The sequence below is a fragment of the Carassius gibelio genome, chromosome B2 (genome assembly GCF_023724105.1).
Source record: "Carassius gibelio isolate Cgi1373 ecotype wild population from Czech Republic chromosome B2, carGib1.2-hapl.c, whole genome shotgun sequence".
NCBI lineage: Eukaryota > Metazoa > Chordata > Actinopteri > Cypriniformes > Cyprinidae > Carassius > Carassius gibelio.
The window spans coordinates 27500157-27521606 of NC_068397.1; the positions used below are offsets into that span (position 1 = coordinate 27500157).

The following is a 21450-nucleotide window of genomic DNA, read 5'->3' on the forward strand; positions in this document are numbered from 1 at the left end:
GTAATTAAAAAATATGTTATTGTATGATGTTATGTTATTTTATTTTATGCAGGGTTTGTTCCCCAAAAGTAGCTAGGCCTGTTGCTAGATTATCAAACACACATATATGCAGTGCAATAAAGGTATTGATAGGAAGGGAAGCTGTCTTGTTTACACGGTTTCTTTTTTTACGCTGCTGAGTTTTGAGTTTTATTCAAAATGAGTTAAAAAAAAGTACCCTGCTAGAATGCAACAATTACATTTGGCATTTTTGCTTTACAAATATTTTATTTATGCTATTCTATGCATTTAAGATCTAAAACATGATTTATTGTCTGCAAAACAAGAAAACAGCCTAATATTAAATCATGATTGATTATTTAATCAGTAAACATCATAATTCTTTTTCTCTCTTCTTCTAGAGCACAGGCGAATGGAGTTATCACCCTAACTCTACTCCTACTCCTAACCTGCATCTACATCTAGTAGCAAGCACATGAACAGACAAATGCTGTTTCATGCAGCAATGTAATTCTGAGAAATGACATAACAGAATATTGCACTTTAAAGTACTTATACCTTGTGTGGGTTATGAGCTGCTTCTGAAACAGTCAAAACAAAAAGGAAATAATCTTTATTTCCTCGAACTGTAATGTGATCCTCTTTGCTTCCAATACAAGTGAAGACCTGTGTTCATATGAAACACTGTTACATGCTGCCAGATAATTGCCTGTAAATCCATTATTTATAAAAACATTTTCTGGCAGTGAACTTAAATCAATAAAAGAAAAAACTTATTTTGTAAAAATGTAAAAAGAAAATTATTTCTTATTAAGGTTTGAAGTTATTTTTCTATAGATTACTGTATAAGGAAAGTGTATAATGAAAAATGTATTTAGCCTATAAAAAACATTAAATAAAATGATAAAAAAAATCTAAATATTCTATCAATTTTGATAAATATAGATTATATACTACTGTATAAGCAAACTTTACACTGAAAAAAATTATTATGTATTTAAAAAATACATGAAATAAAATTAAAATAAAAAAATGAGAAGCAACACTTTATAGGAGATTGAATTATATTTATCTTTATATCTAATGCAGTATTAAATCATAATATTGTTTTAAATCTTTTTAGATTTTTAATTGTTAAATAAGATTCACTGAAGACCTTTTTTTTTTGCGGTGTATATCTGTAACTGGAAACTTTTTTGTACTTCTTTAATTTTAAATGCTCCCGTTAGTGCGATACACATTTTAACCTCACAGTTGATATGAACACACAAGAGCCGCATACATCATACTTGTTAATTAACTAAAATAGATTAGGATGAAATATATGTCACACACCGCAGGGTGGGTTAACTTCCCAAAATCTATTTCATGTAAGCTACAGTATACCCATCTTTATGAGCTGTGACTGTACTGACTAAGAGAAAATGAAGTAGCCTACTTACAGGCTAACAGGAAGATATAAGAACAGTACCAAAGGCATGTTTCTGTTAGCAAGGATGTGGTCACAGACAAAACCTCTGAAAACAGAAGTGCGACTAACTTCAGTTTTCTTGATAGCATTTAAGGGAAAGTATCTCCTGTGAGACACGTCCTGGTGAGCACAGACAGTCATTTCATTTAACACAATTATTTTGTGTATGTGTGTGTGTGTTGTATGTCATAACAACCTCTTTTATTGAAATCAGTTTAGATATTGCAGAGGCATAATTTCAGTAACTGTATTCTCTCTTCAACTAAGTTTCATTGTTAGGAAATTGCTTGCAGCTTCATTTGAAATGTTTTGTGTAAAAATATTATGGTTGTGTGATATAGAATGAGTAACATAAGTACTGTGTAAATAGCACTGTTATGCTTTGTAGTGTACAGGAGGGACAAAACTAGTCATCATTTCATTCATGATACTAATGGTGATTTTTGCAGACCAGACATGATTTCGTGAGAGATGAAGCCCACATGTCTGAAAAAGAGAAAGACTGTGGTTTATTGACATGTGTCTCAAGATATGTTGAAGTAGATGAAATGTCAAAGAGGTTTAAGGTCTGGCATAAGTGGGAAGCTTAAATATTGTCTGTACTTCACAGATAATGCAGGAAAAAAAAAGACATCCGCCAGTTTGTCCTGCTTAGGTCACATTTAACGGATTTTGTTCTTGTGGTTTATTGGTTTGCAAAACATTTTTGGCAGCAGAGGTACGACCTTCACAACTCTGCTTATTTGTAAGGGTGATGTGAGATGAAAGCAGGTTGTTTTGTCGGGGTGTGAATGTATAAGAATGTGTTTGTCAGAGTGTGCCAAAATTGGAGGTATTTTGTAATTGAATTGTTACAGTCACAATTTCCTTTGCTTTATTTTTTTTAGGGTTTTATTAGGTTTCTTAGAAAAGATTTATATGAGTGCATTACTACGGAAAACTACCACCAGTTTCACTCAAGGAGAAATGATACTTTGAATTCATCGGCGAAGGTAAGAATATACTGATGAACTAAAGAGCGGCAAAAAGTTCACGCAGAACAATTGCAAAAAAACCTGTCAATGGTTATATTTGTTATTTTCTCATTGTTGTTTTTTAAATTACTGTATTTTGAAACAATAAATTAACCTTTCTAAATATTTAAATAAAAATGTTTAAGATAATAATTACAATAAATAAAACAAATGTGCAAAATTGCACCAGTGATTAATTTTCGATTGTAATGACAAAGCATGAGAGAATTTTTATATTTGGTGCAAAGTATTAAATGCAATTGATTATGGTAAATTCTATTTATTAATCTTGCTAATATTTGACTTCAATATGAAAAAAGAGTGCATGAGAGTTTTTATTTACTAAACCTAGCATCACTTTTTGGCTGGAATGATTTAAACAAAAAAGGTTTGTCATACAGATTAACTAAATCTTGATCACCAGCAAATCAACATCATGTTCAGTTTTTAAATAAGTGGAAACTTGTTCAAAATGAGACCAATAGAAACTTGCTTGTAAAATGTTTGATGTGTCTGAAACATCATAATGAAAAACGAGGTTCAAGTCATCAGGTACTTTCTGCGTGCAGCTTCATTTTGCCTTATTAACAAAAACAATTCCCTTACTATTTTTTTTTTCAATTTTATTTTAGAAAGAAACTATGCAGTTCTTTGTTTGAAAAGTCTGAGCAATGCAGTTTTTTTTAATGCATATAGAAAACAGACCTAGCGTGTTGCATTCAAAGCATCCCGTTTTTTTTAAGTTGCTCTTTTTTAAATCAAATATAATTACAATAACTGTTGCATCAAGCGAAAATAGAAAGCATAACATCGATGACTGTGCATATGACATGCAAATTTCACTTGTGAAAGTTACAAATTTCATGAAAACATATGTGATGTGTTTCGCACCTCTTTCCATGCCAGTTTCACTATGACGAACTGCTCAACTACAGATGTGGACACTTTAACACAGATACTGGACTTGGTGATTTACGTGCCTGTCCTGGTGTTCGGCTTGCCATTAAACATCGCAGCACTGGTGGTGTTCTGTGTGCTGCTCAGAAAATGGACCGAGTCCTCCATTTACATGACCAACCTGGCTCTGATGGACCTTCTGTTGCTGCTGCAGTTGCCTTTCAAAATGCATGCAGCACACCACAAGTGGGAAGAAGACAAAAAGCTATTTTGCTCCTTCCTGGAAAGTCTCTACTTTGTAGCCATGTACGGTAGCATCTACACAATTGTGTGCATCGCCATAGACCGGTACATCGCCATTAACCACCCATTTCAAGCCAAGCAGGTGCGCTCCAAAAAAAACGCCTTGATTGTTTGCAGTTTCATTTGGGTGTTTGTTATGGCAACGACTTCACCCATCTACTCCTTCCGGGAAATGAAAAGTGGGAATTTCACCTGTTTCCATGGCTTCTCTAAGAAGGGTTGGAGCACTGGAATAATCGTGTGCCTGGAGGTCTTTGGTTTTCTGTTGCCCACGGCAGTACTGGTGGCGTGCTCTATTCAGAGCATCCGAACTCTCAAAGCATCAAAGAACAGCAACCACAAGAAACAAGCTGGTGTGAGAATCATCTACAGCAGCCTAGCGGCCTTCCTTGTGCCCTTCACCCCCTGTCACGTGGCTATATTCCTGCAGTATCTTGTCCGTAATGGCTTTATTTCAGACTGCAAACATCAAAAGAACATTGCCCTTTTCATACAGGTGGCAATAAACATTGCAAACGTGACCTGCTGCTTAGATGCACTGTGTTACTATTTCATTGCGAAGGAAGTCCGATCCACCAAGAAGACGTTTAGACTGTCCATGAGCAGAGTGAGAACCACCAGCACCTCAGATGCCTGAGGTATAGTCAGTTTATTCATCTTTCAGAATGTGTTCTAAGGGATTTCCAATGGAAGTAAAGGTGTGGTCATAATTGCTAAATTTTGTGGTCGAAAAAAGTTTATTGTCGATAGTGAAGTGTGAAGCACAGCTCACAAAAAAAGTAACTTTCAAACCCAACATCCTTCTTTTGGTCAGCTCAGCAAATTCACATGCCAACTTGAACCCACTGCGAAATTGGCATGGGGAAATTTTTCACCCTCACATGAAAATCCAGATTGTGTGGATTCCTACTGAAATAACCTGATTTTACTCAGGTTCAGTGCATGTTTTATGGACATAAATGGACAGACATTGCTCCTCTCATTCCAACTGAAGGTAGTTCATCCAAAATTTACTCACCCTTAAGTCGAAAACTGCATGACTCTGTTTCTTGCTTGTTTTTGAACACAAAATATTTTGAAAGATAATAAGTTGGTTTTTTTTAGCCATGCATAGAAAGTCATTGGGCTCCAATGATGTTTGGTTCCTAACAGACTCCAAAATATCATCTTTTGCATTCAGTGTTGAGTTATGTGTTGCGTTACATAATCAGATTACTTTTTCAAGTAACTAGTAAAGTAACAAATTGCTTTTTCATTACAAAAAAAAAAAAAAGGAATCTGAAAATATAATTCAAAATAGTAATTTAATGTTACTTAGTTTTCCCATATATTGACAGACAGTTCTCCTGTTCTTATGTTGAGAGCAATGGGAAGTACGGGAAGTGCAGAGGTGATATGTGCACTGTTTAAACATGATGTTACTGTAGTTTTAGACTGAATGTAAACATGCATGTATCTCACTTCCAGAAAAACACAATCATTATTCCCCAAAACGAATATAAACAATGAAATGCAAACTCAGAATACGACACAAACCAGCAATAATTAAATATGTTAAATAACACAAATATAATTTATGTAAAATCCCATTTTTTAATCAATGTTTTTGCTGCTGACATTTGATGATCCAATTCAACCATACAAGCAAAAATGACTATGATTTAACATAACGTTTGTGTTTGCAACATTGTAAAATTTGCACAGAGGTGAATTTACATTTCCTTCAGTCTGAGCCTGATTCATTTCCTTTTTGGTGTGAAAGGGCTTTGTACATTTGCCAAAAATAGAACTTAGAAAAAAAGCAAGCTCGGCTAAGATTTAAAACGTAGCAAAAAGTAACATAATGCATTACTTTGCACAAAAAGAAATTAACATAATTAGTTACTTTTTAGGGAGTAACACAACAGCCTATTTTAACACATTAACTTTCCCCAACACTGCTTGTATTCTGCAGAAGAAACTCACACAGGTTTGGAACGACATGAGGGTGAATAGATGATGACAAGTTTCCTGTTTTTCTTTTTCTTTCTTTTTTTTGGTGGACAATTCATTTAACTCTACAAAGTGAGAGTTAAATGAATATGAGAAACAAATATGAGAAGAAAAAGGGAACAGAACAAAAACTTTACCGTGATGTTTAGAACGGCACATTCTCAGCATTTGTGTGGACTGGAGTTTAAGATCAGTATCACCTATATCCATTTCTTTTGTGAAATGGAAATTTCACAAGAATTTAGATGTTAAATTAGATAACTATCCTTCCTTAAAACTACATCCTTGAAACCTACACACTCCAAAGCCATGAAAGCGAACACCCACAGAAAATGATAGCATTTGAGAGCATTTCTGATTGGCTAAAAGTGGGTGGGCTGTTCCCCTGACCCATTTTTGCGGTTTTTGAGTCTAGGGCTATAAGAGAGACAGTTGTAATTGCTCAGGACTTCTGAGCGGTTTTTAGTTAAATAGGTCTGTGGTTAACACAAGGTCAAGAAATTTTACGCTATGACTTAAAATACATCAGTAAGATACACTGTGACGTTTTAAGCTTTAACTCGTCCTGAAAGAGGCGGTTGACTAAAGGAGAACAGAGTGGTCCAGAACATTAAATGTCATCACGTCAAACAGGTAACCTCATCTACTCACTAGTCTGCTTTTTCAGGCTCACAGAAAAGAAAAATGTCTTTAAATAAAGATTGAAAGAGTTGTCTGAAGTGTCGTGATGGTGAAGATGAAGTCATGTGACAGCGGTGTAGTTCATTTATAGCCTACATTTAGCTTTTTACTTCCGGTGATTGTATTGAGGATTCAGGCTTCAACATTTCTAGAAGTTGCTCATTTGTGAAGTAATTATGATTAAATAAACATGTAGAAATGATAAGCTTTTTTTTTTTTGGTCACAGATCTTATTCTCCACATTAATCCAGAAGTCAATTGAAAATTTGTATTGGGTTTTTATTAAGGAAACCAAAGCAAACTAAATATATCATCACTTCAGCACATTATTTAATGCCATTTTCATTAAAATATAAATTGTGCCTGTCACACTTACGATGAATTTCTGATCCTGTGATAAGGATTTTGCCCCAAAGGTTCTGTATTTGTCTTATCTCATGCGAAGTCTGTCAACATGAGAAAACCTGAGGTCTTCATGCTCACACGCGATGGTCGTCCGACAAACATTCTGAAACCTTCACAATGACTCACAAATGTTTCTGATGCAACATCGTGGATGGCATTACATCCTTCACAATTACCTCTTTTGTTATCTCTTTTGTTATGTATTTTGCCTCCTAAATCAGTATGTCAAATATGTTAAAATGTCTGTGTAGTCTTGTCTCACATGTTTTGTACTGTATGTCAATAAAACTGTTTATATTTTGAACAGATCTCCTTGAGTGTGAGTTATGGCACCAATTTCCACAAGTTGTGGGTAAGAATGTGTGGGTATGGAGCCATGTGCCACTAGTTTCATTTTAGTCAGACAGCGAGTAACTTCTCATTTCTGGAAATCAGCTGTCTGTTTATATGATATATGAAGTATGGCAACATCCTCCTGAGATAAATATAAGGACATGATGAACAGTTCTGAACACAAGGCAGTGTTTTTACTAGCGTTTTACTCTATCGGGCTTATCAGGATAAAACATTCTAAGCATGTTTAGAGTAAAATAGAAAAAAAAACACCAACTTTGATTCAAACCAACAGGAAAAGACTGGCGATCACATCAACAGCTGCTTGTGGTGACATGCTGCTGTAAACATTGTTGTTTTGTTTCTGCGACTGAAATTACTGCTATCTCTGGTAGTAAATCACAATTGATAAATTAATAACATGCAATAATGATAAAAGGACAAATAACATTGTGGGCCTCAAAAAAAGCTATATAAATCAAACTGAACTACTTTCTCTCTAATAAAGAGCGTATTTGCACTGTATCTGCTTTGTCTTTTTTAAACAGTTCCTCATACTCTAAAATCAACTGCATCCTTGACCACATGGCTCTTGATGCACTTTAACCTACTGTTCTGCTAGACCTGTTTTGAAGAGGCTTGAAAGGAACATTTTTGCACAGTTTTTAGGTTTGTATGAATCAGAGCGTTACAGTTTATTTTGTATCATCCTTCGATTATCACAATGGTTTGCCATGTGTTTATAGGCTAGGCCATTACATCCTTATTGTAGTATAGAATTAACTTTTTTCCTTCTATAACCAGCAGATGGCGCCAGAATATCATAATATAAGTAATTTAGAGAGGACAGAATAATACAAGTGTAAAAGTGTGTATGGATGGATGAGTGAAATGAATAAATTAATTAAATAGCCTACATTTATTTTTAAATGTAACGTGTGCAATAGGCTATTATATAAGTATATAGTAATATAATGTGTAGTACGTAACATAATAACAATAATAAATGCACATTTTAGTTTACATTTTAGTTTACATCTTCGTTTCTGTGCTTTTCCCCCTTTTCCAAATAAACATGAAATAGTAAAAACGTAACTTTAATCTAATAATTTTTTTGTAAACTTAAATATATCTCCAAAAGTGAGACAAGACTAGCTGATAATTGTCTTAAAAAAAAAGGCACCGTTTATGAGATAGTAACTCATCTCTGGTTCTGAATGATTTATTATCATGATGGTATTTATGTGGTACGCACTGAAAGATTACCATCGTGTTTCAGTGATATATTTGTAATGTTTTCGTGTACAATTATTGTTTAGACACTCCGATAGCTGTAAAACATATTTTACCTGTAGTTCAGAGTCGTCACAAGCTGCAACCTTCGTCATTCATACCCGTGCACGTGCTGAATTTAAAAACCTTTATCGCTGACAAACGCTAGAATACATTTGCGGTTTGTCTGAATGGACTGGAGGGAGATATTCTCTTCATAACCCGCTACTATGCTCTCCGACTTCACGGCTTTTTCCATAGACTCTATAAAAACAGGTTTTCTCACAATTTTACTGAGGAGACACTGCGCATGTCCGAGCGAGCCTCGATAGGTCTGTGCAACATCGACCTCTAGATGGAGCCACCACATCAAAACTTTCTGACACATCTAAAACAATTAATAACAGTGTTTGACTAATTTATTGGAATTTATTTTTTATTAACTGTAATAAAACATATATTGTTGAAAATATGAATTACATGCATGCAACTACATTACATTTAGCTACAGATAAAGTTTATTTGTTATTTGTCAACAAAATGCACTGTTCAGTGTATGTGTCATAAGTTCATGCTGTTTGCATTGAGCCTCCCCAACCCCTCCACCCACAGGACTTTTGAAAACTGTTCTGTCTGTGGTTGTGCTGCAGCTCGGCTGACCTTTTATGTCAAAACATTATCATTGAGATTGTGGTGAGGCAAGTCAGTTAGTTTAGTTCCTTTAAAGCAGAGGTGAGATTGTGAGGTTAGCTTAAACATCTACTGTATGTACTGTTCTCACAAAAGTGCTGGGCTGCAGGTTTAAATAAAAAAAATTATATTTAGATTTTAGCAGAAATACATTATAATTCATATATTTGCAGATAGTTCACATTCATTGTGACCATGCTGACTTTACCAAGCATACAGCAGATTTTTTTTATTGCTTGATTGACTTGAGTGCGATTACAATGTGTTAAAATCTGCAACACACTACTGATTTTAACACGCTGAGACTGAGGAGGTTTAGCTGCCATTTTGACCTTTTGTATTTCTCCCAGTACATGAACGTGGAAGTTTAACACTGACTAGATTTAAGCTTGCTTTTGAGTTATCTAAAGATGATTATTTTTTTGTTTCCACACGCTCAGAAAAAAGGTACAAAGCTTTCGAGACTGTACAATTAGGTACAAAAGCTAAAATGTACATCTATGTGTTCTTGAATGCTACATATTAATACCTTAAAGGTACATACCCTAGTAAAAAAGTAAGATATTTATTGCATACTAAGTATTGTTAAAATGTATTAACATATTTGACAGATAACTCGAGACTTACTGATAAATAAATTATAATAAAACTTTATTTGGCGTACTACTTGTGCACAATGTACATTTCCTAATATTAAGCCTGAAATGTGTTTTACTGTCACTTTTTGATGAAAATTTTATGATCTTTGAATAATATCAGTTTTTTAACTGCTAAATATTTCAAGTGAAGCGTCTTTGCAATAGTTCCACTTTAGCACAATCAAATATACTAAGCATATCTTTAATTGTACTTCAGCACTACTTCCGCACAATTAATGTGCATTAAGTACAAAATTAGTTGTTCCAATTGATCAGATCTTAAGTATACAAGTTTAGTATACTAAAAGTATACTAAGTATCCTGTAGCTCAATTGATAGAGCTTTGCTTATCAAGTGCAAGGTTGGGGGCTCGATTCCCCGGGAACACACGATAGGTAAAAATTGATAGCCTGAATGCACTGTAAGTTGCTTTGGATAAAAGCGTCTGCTAAATGCATAAATTTAATTTTTTAATTTTAATTTCAAAAGTACAATTGCAGGGCATTTCTGTATTTTTAGTACACTTAGCATGAAAGTTAAGTATATTTATTTTTCACTAGGGTATCATCACTTTAAAAGTACCAAAAGTGTTACATATTAGTACCTTTTGAAAGGGTAGCATCCCAGTGACAGTTCGGTATCTTTTAAAAGTAAAGAGTTGTAGTAAACAAATGCAGACTTGTATCCCACATGACCTCATTTTGCTGGTTCAAGTCTAAAACATCATCAACCCCCAACCTCCTCTTAAATATCAGCATGTCAATGCAATTCACTTGCTAACACCTCCCACTGTTTCCTGTCACTAACAAGTGGAACAAAAAAAAGGTAGCACAACAGGAAAAAAAATCATTTCAGAGCCATTTCACGTTTCGACACGGCACTTCTCTTAAATTCGCCTTCATCTTTGGAAAATGCCTTACAACAACACAGATAACTGCAGCACATCAGATTTCAGATATCCACTTTTCACTTCCACCTACAGCATCGTGCTGCTGTTCGGGCTTCCTTTGAACTTTGTGTCTCTTTGGATACTGGTTTGTCGGAATGGATTGAGGAAATCCGTTCCGGTGATCTACATGGCCAACCTGGCCTTATCGGACCTACTTTTCACTCTTTCCCTGCCCTTTCGGATCATCTACTTTGCCACAGGTAAATGGAAGCTGGGAAACACTCTGTGCATGATTCCAGGGACCCTCTTTGCTGTCAACATCTATTCCAGCTCCTTGTTCATCACACTCATCAGCGTGGACCGGATGCTGGCTGTGGTGTATCCACTGAGATCTCGCCATTTGAGGACGGTACCAATAGCCTGGGTGTTTTGTGCAATCGTGTGGCTGATCATCGCTGGATTGGCAGTGCCAACAGCCTTAAACCATCCCGAAAATAAGGATAAATATTGTAATGTTACACGTTGTTTTGAGAGATACACAGAGGAAGAATGGTTTAAGGGGTTCATTATCCTCTGCTGTGCCACTTTCTTTGGTATTTTAATACCTTTCTGCATTATTCTGGGCTGTACAGTGGCAGTCGTATGGCAGCTGAAAGGCTACAGCATGGCGACTTCCTCATGCAGCTCCGAGTTGAGTAAAGGCAAGATTGTGAAACTCTTTCTGTCTAACTTGCTCATCTATGCCATTTGTTTCATCCCATTTCACACTGCTTTCATCCTCTTTGGCTTGAGCAAACTTCATTTCTTCAACGAAGAGAAAACTCTCAAAATGTACTTTGACCTACAGACTGTAACCATGTGCATGGCCAGCACAAACAGCTGTCTGGACCCGTTGATCTATTATTTCAGCTCAAAGAATATTAAAGGTAGAGACAGATGTGACTCTTCATCCAAAACCGTCGGTCTCGGCCTGGTCCAGAGCATGAGTTGGAATGTACAGTAAAGCACCATCCATCATAAATTGCTTATGTTGTTGAGGTAAAGAAGCTCTTTGTCTGAAAGGAAATGGTTATGTAGAAAAAAAAGCAGGTCTTAGACCAAAAGCTGACTCACACACGAGAACTGTGCACATCTCTGCTCATGTGCAAAGCGTGAAACGGTTGCAACTCTCTTATCGTCCTAAAGCTGGTGAAAAGGGAAGACACCGGAAGTTGAGACAGTGATTCATAACCTGCCAATGTGATATAAATACTTTAATTTCATTGTTGTATATCATCAACTAAGCTGTTTAAGTGTATATTAGCTTATGACTGAGAACCAAGGGCAGTAGCTACTGTGAAAATGTTGGCCCCTCTGGTTGTATATTGCTAAGTGTTGCTGCATTAGCTGCTTTTCTTCCAGCATTACAGTTGAAAAAGTGTTCAGTTTGTCTTTTTTTCTGTTTTTGTGTTATTGAGCAATCATTTAAACTGCATTTTTACTTCCCCAGGATTGCACTGAAGTTCTGCATAGTAATACATGTGCACTTTTCCTTATGTGTCATGCATTATGTTGGTCGAAATAAATTAAGCATACTTGTGCTAAGTTTAACCTATCACTTTTGGCTCCTTGGATCACATCTGCATTATGACCTATTTGACTTCAACTGAGAAGTGAAAAAGGGAAAAATGGTTCACATGGTTACACAAAGCTCACAGGCTGGCATAAGGAAGTGACATTTGAAGTTGAAGCCCACACCCTCTCCTGTTGTTTCACATGAAGGAACCGTTTTAGTGTTGCGGTTTGTAGGCAGAGTGCGCTGAAAGGTCTGTTGCATGCGCTTGCTTATCGGTAACGATCAGCAGAGCAACAGTAGTGTTTCAGCAGTTTAATGATGGATTTTTACAAGCAATTATTATTCACAAAGCAGCAGAACAGTGCATCAAATCAAATGCCTAATTTATTCCAGACAAAACCAGTTGTTGCTACACCAGTATGTGGAAGAGGAACAAATACATATAAATGGTACGATTAGAAAAAGTACAAGCAAAATGAAATGATTCCACCTTAGACGTGGTCAAATTGTTTACCATTAGTCATGGATGGAGCATATAAACAAAATGGAATAAGAACGGCAAGAAAAAGTTTTCTGCACCTCTGTGCCTAAGAAAATGAACCTTCAGCTTAATTAAAGAACAACCTGTTATTATGAGTACAGGCATACTGCATTTAGAGATAACAAAACATTTCAAACCAACATTCGGTGGATAGTCTTTCACATTTTTCTACAAACTTTATTCACATGTATTACATAGAGCATTTGAACATAATAACTTGCTCAGATAACCAACAATACTACAAACAAATGGATGTCAAGTTAGGAAATCCAAGAGAAGGAAACTTATATTGCTTATATCACGTTCAAAAACTCACGCTATGACTTAAATAACAGGCTTTAAGTCATACATTTCTAAAATATGAGGTAAATCTTTTGGCATCGAAGACAATTTTCTAATCTGGATTTCTTAGCTAACACAGAAAATAATGAACAAATGAAACAGAGGAAGAAAAAAAAGAGCATGCCAGATGTCTAAGACTAATCTCACAGTATTTGAGGAAACTTCCCCACTGGAGAAAAAAAAAAAAAAAAAAAAAATATATATATATATACACACACACACACACACACACACACACACACACACACACACACACACACACACACACACACACACACACACACACACACACACACACACACACACACACACACACACACACACACACACACACACACACACACACACACAAATAACCTGAGAGTGAAATGAAACTATAAACTAGACAGTATGCTTCAGAATATGGACAAAGTAATTACAGTTTATCCTTGGAAAATCTGAACCAACAAAGCCACAAATATGGCATGATCTAACATTATGTACAGGTTTATCATGCTGATAAAGTGCTGTTAAGCTGGACAGATGGGGACTGGTCAGTTTTGGGTTTTGCTCAGTAGAGTTGAGGAGAAGGGAGGGAAACTACAGCAGGAGTCGGTCGCAAATCTTCGTCTCTACGACAAACGTGTTCTCGAAGTGCCGGATGCTGTGGCAGTTCCTGGTCTCCCTCTTATCGACTCCTGTGGCAATAACAGATTCGAGTCGGGTTAAGCAAGGATGGTGCATGTACTGTATTGCATAATTGTTGCATGCACACACTAATGTCGATAATATCATAGCTACACTTTTTTTGTCCTGCCTGGTTCAGGAAGTATTTCATGCCGCCATTCAAAAATTTGTCGTTTAATATTAAAGAAATCTCTTAAGCTGACCATGTCTGCATTGAATAAAACACAGTTATATTAATATATAAAATTTCTTATATATTTTAAATCTCATATATATATATATTTTTTTTTTTTTTTTTTTAATGTAACCTGTTTCTGTAATGCAGAGCTGAATTTTCAGCATCATTATTTCAGTCATCATTGTCAAATGACCCTTCTGAAATCATTACAATATGCTGATTTAGAAACATATAGATGAAAACAGTTGTGTTGCTTAACATATTCATTGAAACGGTGATACTTTTTTATAAAAGATTCTTTGATGAATATAAAGTCACGTCTTCCAGTTCCCAGCAGTAAGCAGAAGTGAAAAAAAAAGGGTTTATTACGTTAGAAATCTGGATATTTATCTCACAAAAATGCATTGATTTGCTACAGGGGGCTTTTATTCAGCCCCCGGAGCCATGTGCTGGATATTTTATTACAGATGTGTGCACTTTATTTCACGTCTAAAAATAGAATAAAATCAAACCTCAAAATCACTGTAATGGGACCAGACCTTTTGTTTGTAAAGAAGTTTAAGAAAGGTGAATGCTTTGACATTGCTTTAATTCAAGCCCCAAATTATTCCACAAAGTAACCACACAAACAAACATAGAAAAACTCCTCCTGGTGGAAGCCGCCATTGGGATCACAAAGTTCCCAGATCCTCTCAAACTGTACGACTGCTCTTTATGAGAAAACATATTTTGAATGTTCACAGGTAATAAATAGTGATACGCTTTAAACATAAACGGTGCATTATATAATTTTATAAGATCCTGCATTTTTAATAACTTTGATCTAAGAAAGAGAGGATTTGTGTGCTCAAAATAGGCGGCCTTGTGTATAATTTGTACATCTCTTTTCTGTAGCAAAAAAAGTGACTATTACATTTTTGTAATTATTGCCCCATACCTCTACACAGTAGGTAAGATATGGCTGTATTAAAGAACAGTACAAGATATAGAGTGCATTATGATCAAAAATACGTTTAACTCTACTAATTATAGGAAGGCTTTTAGAGACTTTAATAGTTATATGTCTGATGTGGGCATTCCTACTTAACTTATGGTCTATCGTTACACCTAAAAAATTTATTACCTGTACATTTTCAATGTGTACTCGATCTATCTCAACCGGTTTCTTTGAATCGACTTAATGCTTTCCAAAAAACAACACTTTAGATTTATCAAGGTTTAAGGATAATTTATTACTTTCCATCCACTTTTTTTTAAATTTACTTAATTCTTTATTTACAATGCTGATAAGCCACTCCAAATTGTTGTCACTATAGAAAAATGTTTGTATCATCAGCAAACAATACATATTTAACCAATTGAGAAAATATCATTAAATGTACAAATTAAATAATTTGGGGCCCAGTACTGACCCCTGAGGGACACCACAAGCAATGTCAAGACATTCAGAAGAGAGCTAATCTATTTGGAAATAACTTTTCACCCATTTCCCAGTCACCCCCCCCCCCCCCGTATTCCATGTCGTTCTATGAATATTGGATGAATATTGAACTCAGCTGTCACACAAAGTCAAGTTCTATTTCCTGTGACTATCCAGAAAACCATCTGCACCCGGATGAGTGAGAGGGAAGTCCTTGAGGAGCCAAGCTACAACTCCCACACCTCAGCCTCTGCATCACATCACAGAGAGATGCCCTCTGATCCCAACAACAACTCCCACAATGCATTAGTGTCTGACGTGCATCACTTCCCCCTCTGTGTGGTTTCTAAACCGGAGATGTTCTGTGTACTCCATGATTGTGAGTCACATTTACACACCTACGTGCGCACGCATTAATAAAGATGAAGATCGGTGTCAACGTGCCACACGCACCAGACTGAATGTACCCAGCACATGCACAAATCCACCTGAACTAAAGCACTCAGACTCATAAAAACAGGAAGACTGTGTTGTATTATCAGGTTATCAGCAACAAAGCATCTGAATTTCACAAGATAACTGGGTGGATATATATATATAAAAAAAAAAAAAAAAAACAGGAACTAAACAAGCCAAGAGAAAACCACATCTGTGTGCGTGCGTGTCAGACAGGTTTATAAAGATGGAGGACAAGAATGTTCCGTTTGAATAGATCTTAAAATGTCATTTATTCCTTTAATGATTTTTCAGAAGCATTACTCCAGTCCTGATTTAGATGCTGATTTGCTGCTTAAGAAACATTTCTTATTATCTTCAATGTTGAAAACGGTTGTGCTGCTTACCTACCATTCAAAAGTTAACACTTCTTTTCAGCAAGGATGTTATAAATTGATTAAAATTTATCGTAAACACATATGATTTTACAAAAGATTTTAAATGCTATTCTTTAAATTTCGAATTCATCAAATAATCCAAAAACAAAACAACCAAAAAAAAGTATCACAGTTTTCAGCCTTGGTGAGCATACGAGTCTTCCTTAAAAAGCATAAAGAAATCTTAGTTCTTTAAATCTTTTGTAATAACAATAATAATAATAATAGTATTAGTATTCACAATGAAGTTAAATTAGTAAAAACAAATAAAACAAGAAGTCATGAAACTCACGTCTTTGGCTGCTACGGCGTCTCAGTCTGTAGGTTTCTTTTCCATAACAGAGTCGGTGGATGAAGGGTCCCAGCTGACGCATGTTCCTAATGCGCCCCGTCACCACCATCTCTTCCTGAATGATGTAGGTCTGGGGCAAATACATCCCCCGCTGCCAAAACACAAACGCATAGAAACGGTCACATGCAGCTACGGGCTTCATTCCATCAACACTGACACATTAGCAATGATGAATCAAACAGATCAGAAATCTGTGTGTCACCTCTGCTAGGGAAGTGAAAAAACTCCTTTTAGGGTTTGCATGCACACATTTTTTTTATATATATATATAAATGGGGAATTTTTTATTAAATTAAAATTAAATACTAAATATATTAAATGTGCATTTACTAAATAACTTATTATAAACTAAAAATAATTATAATATCTTAAAACCTTAAGTTTCCATGATTTTGTTTTATTATCCTAGTTTATTTATTTTTTTCTCCCCAAGACCATGGGAAGACTGTTTTGCAGGAAAAAATTATATTTCTATTAACAAATGATTGGGCGCAGTTCAACCTTCAGAAATCATTAATGAAATATTTCTCATTTCAGAAATAAAGGCTGGACATCAAACAAGTGACTCACGATCCGAGCCCTTTTGTTTATGTTACATAAAACTTTATGCAATCTGTTACCTTGACATTGACAAGCAGCTCCCACAGGCTCCTGGGCGGCATGACGATTGTCGTGTTGAGTTCAATAACATAGCACTTATCCAACGCAATATCATAGTAAGCTGTGAGTCCCTGTGTTAACAAGAAAGACAACACCTCCGTTAATAACGACTCTAGAATCAAATAAATACAAATTGAGAGATTGGTTTAAGGTTAATACAATTTACCACCATTTAAAAGTATGAACTCTTAAAACTAATACTTTTTCTCAGCATAGATGCAATAAATTAATCGAAAGTGATGGTAAGATGATTTATAATGTAATGAAAGATATCCATTTCTAATAAATGCAGTTCTTTTCAATCATCTATGAAAAACATTGACAATAAGAAAAAAAATTATTGAGCAGTAAATCAGTATATCAGAATGATTTCTGAAAGATCATATTACTCTGAAGACTGGAGTTTAACTATGATGGAGTTAAGTCTTCTAAATTGTTCTGTTCTCATAGATTTATAGCTTCTGTGGAACTTGGAAATGTGGCTTTCACAGAAACATTTGCATGTACTCCTGTGCTTGGCACATTGCGCTGAATATTAAACAATGATTTTAGCAGACAAAAGGCTTCCTTAGAAATTGTTCACAGTCCATCTGAGGGAGCTGTGATGACTAACAACCAGCTTTTGTGCAGCCAGAGAACTAAAAGAAACTGTCTCAGAGCCAAACGGGCAGAACTTCACTTCAAGTCCTTCACGGAAAGATCCTCACCCTGTGAAAGTCGTGAATGATGTCAGCCGGGTCGCTGCTTCCGAAGTCAGGAACAGGCACACTGATCTGTTCGTAGTTGTCGTCCAGGTAGATGCCGACATTCTCCTCCAACTCCTGTCTTCCGAGTAACGGGGCGAACAGGGGGTCCTCGTACATCACCCGACAGTGGAACGAACTGTCCTCTGGGATCTGGAGAAAGAAAGCAGAGCACTTCAATAGAGTGCACTTGAACCAGTGAACGGAAGACTGAGTGAAAGATCCAGCAAGGTGTTTCTATGGTGATCACTATGGCAATGAACTTTAATATGCTTGTTCGTGAATAAAGGATGATTAACAGATAAAAGAGTGACATCTGGTGTCTCACCTGCGGGCTGAAGTAGTGTCGGTACAGGCATACAGAGGCAATGATCAAGCCTGACAGGAAGATCACCAAGCCGAGCACTACGCACCAAAGGCCTCTAAAATAAGACATCTTCGATCTTACCGGGAGCACCAACTCATCCTGCTGGGAAACAAAACAACTTCTATTAGTTTTTATGCATTCAGAGCACTTGGGATAGTTGCTTTTTGATTCTGGATTGCAAAGGAAGAGTCCATTCAATTCTGTCATTATTTACTCCCCTCTCATTTTTTATACAATCCCATATGACTTGTTTTTTTTTTCCTGTGGTACACAAAACATGACATTTTAAAAAAAGCTGGCAATTAAAAGGTTCCAGGAACTGCTGACTTCTATAATATGGACAACAATACTGTGGAAGTCAGTGCAACCCAAAAATGTTAGCTATGTTTTTCAAAATATCTTCTTTTGCGTTCCACAGGAGAAATAAAATGCATACAGGTCCACATTCATATTTATTATCGGGTGGATTATCCCTTTAATTTCAAATTTGGGAGCATTGGTAATGATTGGAGATGATTTACAGTTCATCCAAATTTCCCATTACCAAATCTATACATACAAGCTGGCACAAACTACACTGCAAAAAATGTTTCTTACTCAGTATTTTTGCATTGTTAAACATCCATTAATCAAGACAAATTTACTTGAGAAACTAAAGGTTTTAAACTAGATAAAATGCATAAAAATTAAGTGGGTTTATGTTTTTAAAAAAATAAAAATAAGGGGAAAAAATTAATCATCTTATCCCATCTTTTTAGTTTTAAGCATAAGCTCAGTTTATTTTGATAAACTGTCCAGAAAACAATCTTAACTAATATCTTAATCATTTTCCTTCTTGACTAACTGCATCTTGATTGAAGAATTTTAGGATATTTGTAATGAAAAACGAGACAAGAAATACTAAGAATATTCTTACCCCACTGACATATTTTTATGATTTTAAACATAAACTCACTCGATTGTTATAAATTTGTTCAGAAAACAAGACTTAATATATATATATATTTTTTTGCAGTGCACCCAACCCAACCCGCCAAGACATTAGTCACGGCAGCGTCTCAAGACGTCAGGTGGCCTGAGCAATCCATCCGCCTCCAGTCTTTCAGACGCTGGTGCCGAGTTCACCAGCTCGGATCGGCCCACGCAGGCTCTGGATCATCGTGAATCCAACAGACTTGCTGAGAGAGCTACTATCTCCTCCTGGCAGAGTGATATTTATAGGCACATACTGTACTTCCACACTCCTTATTTGTACAGGAGTTCCTATCTACGTAGGGAGGACACACGCTAGCAGCTAGTAGGAGACAGTGTGTGGGAACCAGGCTGAAAGCAACAGCGCTAGTTTATCAGATTAGATGAATCCACGAATACAGGCACGGGAGTTTGAATTTAAAATGTGACGCACTAGAGAAGGGACCATTCGGTGTCGCCTACAAATGTCCTACTTAATAATGCTTTCAGATTTCGGTTACCCCCAGCTGAGGTCTAACAAAAGGACTTTATTTAGTTTTTTAGTGAAAACCCCAAAGTGAGGACTGAGCATTCCAGGCACATCAAAACAACAGGCTGCGGTCATCTGCACTGTCACAGCTCAAGTCAAGTGGTAATAAAAGGTTTTGCAGTTGAATAACTACTATCATGACACACACACACACACAGCTCAAGCTGATTTGTTGGGCACTAATCTGCAGTGGCAGTTCACGCTACACGAGGGATGATGTAATGTCATTCTGCAGTGCATCTCAATATTGGCTTACATCTATCAACTGTAGACCAATGCAGAACTGCAGGTCCAAGCCTGGCAAAGTGTTTAATATATACTTTAATATGAATATATCCATAAAAGTTGTACAGTTAAGACATAAGACATCTGATAAGTCTTCTCAATCTGTAATAGTAAAATTAAGACAGAAACTGGTGCATTCTCAGAAATAGAAAAAATTGCAAAATCTGATGTCAGCATAATTTTTCTCTGACAAAAAGGAAAAAAAGAGAAAGTTTTCCTGTGCTTCTCAATACTGTCTCACATCTATCAAGTACGATCCATTTTTTTTTTACTTCAAACATGCACAAGACTGCCAAAGTGAATACTAATTTTAATGAAATACTAATCATTATCATGATTATGGTTTCTAAGCATAATAATTGTATACATCAGATTAGATTGACATTAAAGCTTTGTCTATTAATCACCTAAATGGTTTAGGAGACATAATGGCACTGTTAAATTCAAATTATTCAAATTATTATTATTACATTTTAAGCACAAGTTATGCATGATTTTTTGTTGTTGTTGCTTTTTGACTTCTTTTTGTCTGGAAGAACATGATAAAAACAAAGGATGGTTTCACAGCAGACCACAACACAATAGACAATAATGGGATATTTAAATAGGAAACTATAACTCACGTGAGAGTAGGGCATGTGAATTTCCTCTTTGTCTCCATCGTTCTCCTTTTCGGGCTTCTGTGCAGTTACTTGCTGGAAAGATATCTTCACCATTTTCGCTTCCTCCTGGTTTTCTGCGGTGAGGATGTCCAGTAGGGATTGTACCAGCAAGGACGCTTCTGTGCTGTGAATGAAGTGTTCGACACAGGGCGAACTTAAAGAGGATTCCCTCGCTTCCGGTGCACTTCAAAGTAAGAGTCCACCAATCGGCGTCTCTTTTCTAAAATTAGTATTACAATTTTCACAAAAAAAAAAACCTTGTTAATTAACCCGTGCAGATCCGAATTATATACTTAAATGAAAAAAAAAAGATGAAGAAGTTTAATTTTTACTCAAAATGCAACCATAAATAATAATAATTGGGGGTAATCAGTTTTATATTTCAAAATACACATTGAATGTCCCTGCATAAGCATTATTCATCCATGATTCGTCTATAGATTCAATATTTTAAGATTTTCATTTTACATCCATTCCCATAAGATTTTACCTGATATCACATTTAGCATTTTTTTTAATATACAGAAATTTACTACGGCTCATTAATGTCTATTTTGCTTAAAATGCTAAAAAAAAACCTTGTAATGTTTTGCATTATTACACATTGATGCACTAATACTCTAATTAAATTATGTGTATTGTTAAGATATATATATATATATGTATATATATATGTATGTATATATATATATATATATATATATATATATATATATATATAT

General features: G+C 35.6%; 4 protein-coding genes across 7 annotated transcripts in view; 2 read left to right on the forward strand and 2 right to left on the reverse strand.

Annotated features, from left to right (window-relative positions):
* Positions 1 to 8706, reverse strand: part of LOC127950546 (GRB10-interacting GYF protein 2) — a 32263-nt gene extending 23557 nt beyond the window's left edge. The window contains exon 1 of the mRNA XM_052547671.1: positions 8445 to 8706. The gene's annotated coding sequence lies outside the window, so the exon portion shown is untranslated. The remainder of the gene's footprint in view (positions 1 to 8444) is intronic.
* LOC127950548 (G-protein coupled receptor 55-like) lies at positions 1467 to 19420 on the forward strand. Of its 3 annotated transcripts, none has more exons than XM_052547677.1 (3): positions 1467 to 1594; positions 2359 to 2463; positions 3391 to 7066. In XM_052547677.1, exon 3 carries the CDS (start codon positions 3398 to 3400, stop codon positions 4319 to 4321), a length of 924 nt encoding a protein of 307 aa, XP_052403637.1. In that variant the 5' UTR covers positions 1467 to 1594; positions 2359 to 2463; positions 3391 to 3397; the 3' UTR covers positions 4322 to 7066. The 3 variants fall into 3 exon arrangements, with proteins under 3 accessions (XP_052403637.1, XP_052403638.1, XP_052403636.1); XM_052547678.1 differs by lacking the exon at positions 1467 to 1594 and adding an exon at positions 19296 to 19420 and having other exon boundaries at positions 1606 to 2463; positions 3391 to 4322; XM_052547676.1 differs by lacking the exon at positions 1467 to 1594 and having other exon boundaries at positions 1606 to 2463.
* On the forward strand, positions 10485 to 12179 carry lpar5a (lysophosphatidic acid receptor 5a). Its single transcript, XM_052547675.1, has one exon. The coding sequence runs from the start codon at positions 10607 to 10609 to the stop codon at positions 11585 to 11587; it is 981 nt and encodes a 326-aa protein (XP_052403635.1). The 5' UTR covers positions 10485 to 10606; the 3' UTR covers positions 11588 to 12179.
* On the reverse strand, positions 12506 to 20956 carry itm2cb (integral membrane protein 2Cb). Of its 2 annotated transcripts, none has more exons than XM_052547679.1 (6): positions 20690 to 20956; positions 18242 to 18382; positions 17878 to 18066; positions 17131 to 17241; positions 16451 to 16601; positions 12506 to 13699 (listed from the first exon to the last, which is right to left on the reverse strand). In XM_052547679.1, the coding sequence occupies exons 1-6, from the start codon at positions 20780 to 20782 to the stop codon at positions 13602 to 13604; spliced, it is 783 nt and encodes a 260-aa protein (XP_052403639.1). In that variant the 5' UTR covers positions 20783 to 20956; the 3' UTR covers positions 12506 to 13601. The 2 variants fall into 2 exon arrangements, with proteins under 2 accessions (XP_052403639.1, XP_052403640.1); XM_052547680.1 differs by having other exon boundaries at positions 18242 to 18379; positions 20690 to 20929.
* Between the last annotated feature and the right edge of the window lie 494 nt (positions 20957 to 21450).

What these genes read in the sequence shown, in the direction of transcription:
- LOC127950548 (XM_052547677.1), top strand. Translation starts at nt 3,398, where the DNA reads ATGACGAACTGCTCAACTACAGATGTGGACACTTTAACACAGATACTG.
- lpar5a (XM_052547675.1), top strand. Translation starts at nt 10,607, where the DNA reads ATGCCTTACAACAACACAGATAACTGCAGCACATCAGATTTCAGATAT.
- itm2cb (XM_052547679.1), bottom strand. Translation starts at nt 20,782, where the DNA reads ATGGTGAAGATATCTTTCCAGCAAGTAACTGCACAGAAGCCCGAAAAG. An exon ending in AGCTGCTTGTCAATGTCAAG is followed by an intron (nt 16,602 to 17,130) that starts GTAACAGATTGC and finishes GTGTTTTGGCAG; the next exon opens with CGGGGGATGTATTTGCCCCA. An exon ending in ACGCCGTAGCAGCCAAAGAC is followed by an intron (nt 13,700 to 16,450) that starts GTGAGTTTCATG and finishes TTATTGCCACAG; the next exon opens with GAGTCGATAAGAGGGAGACC.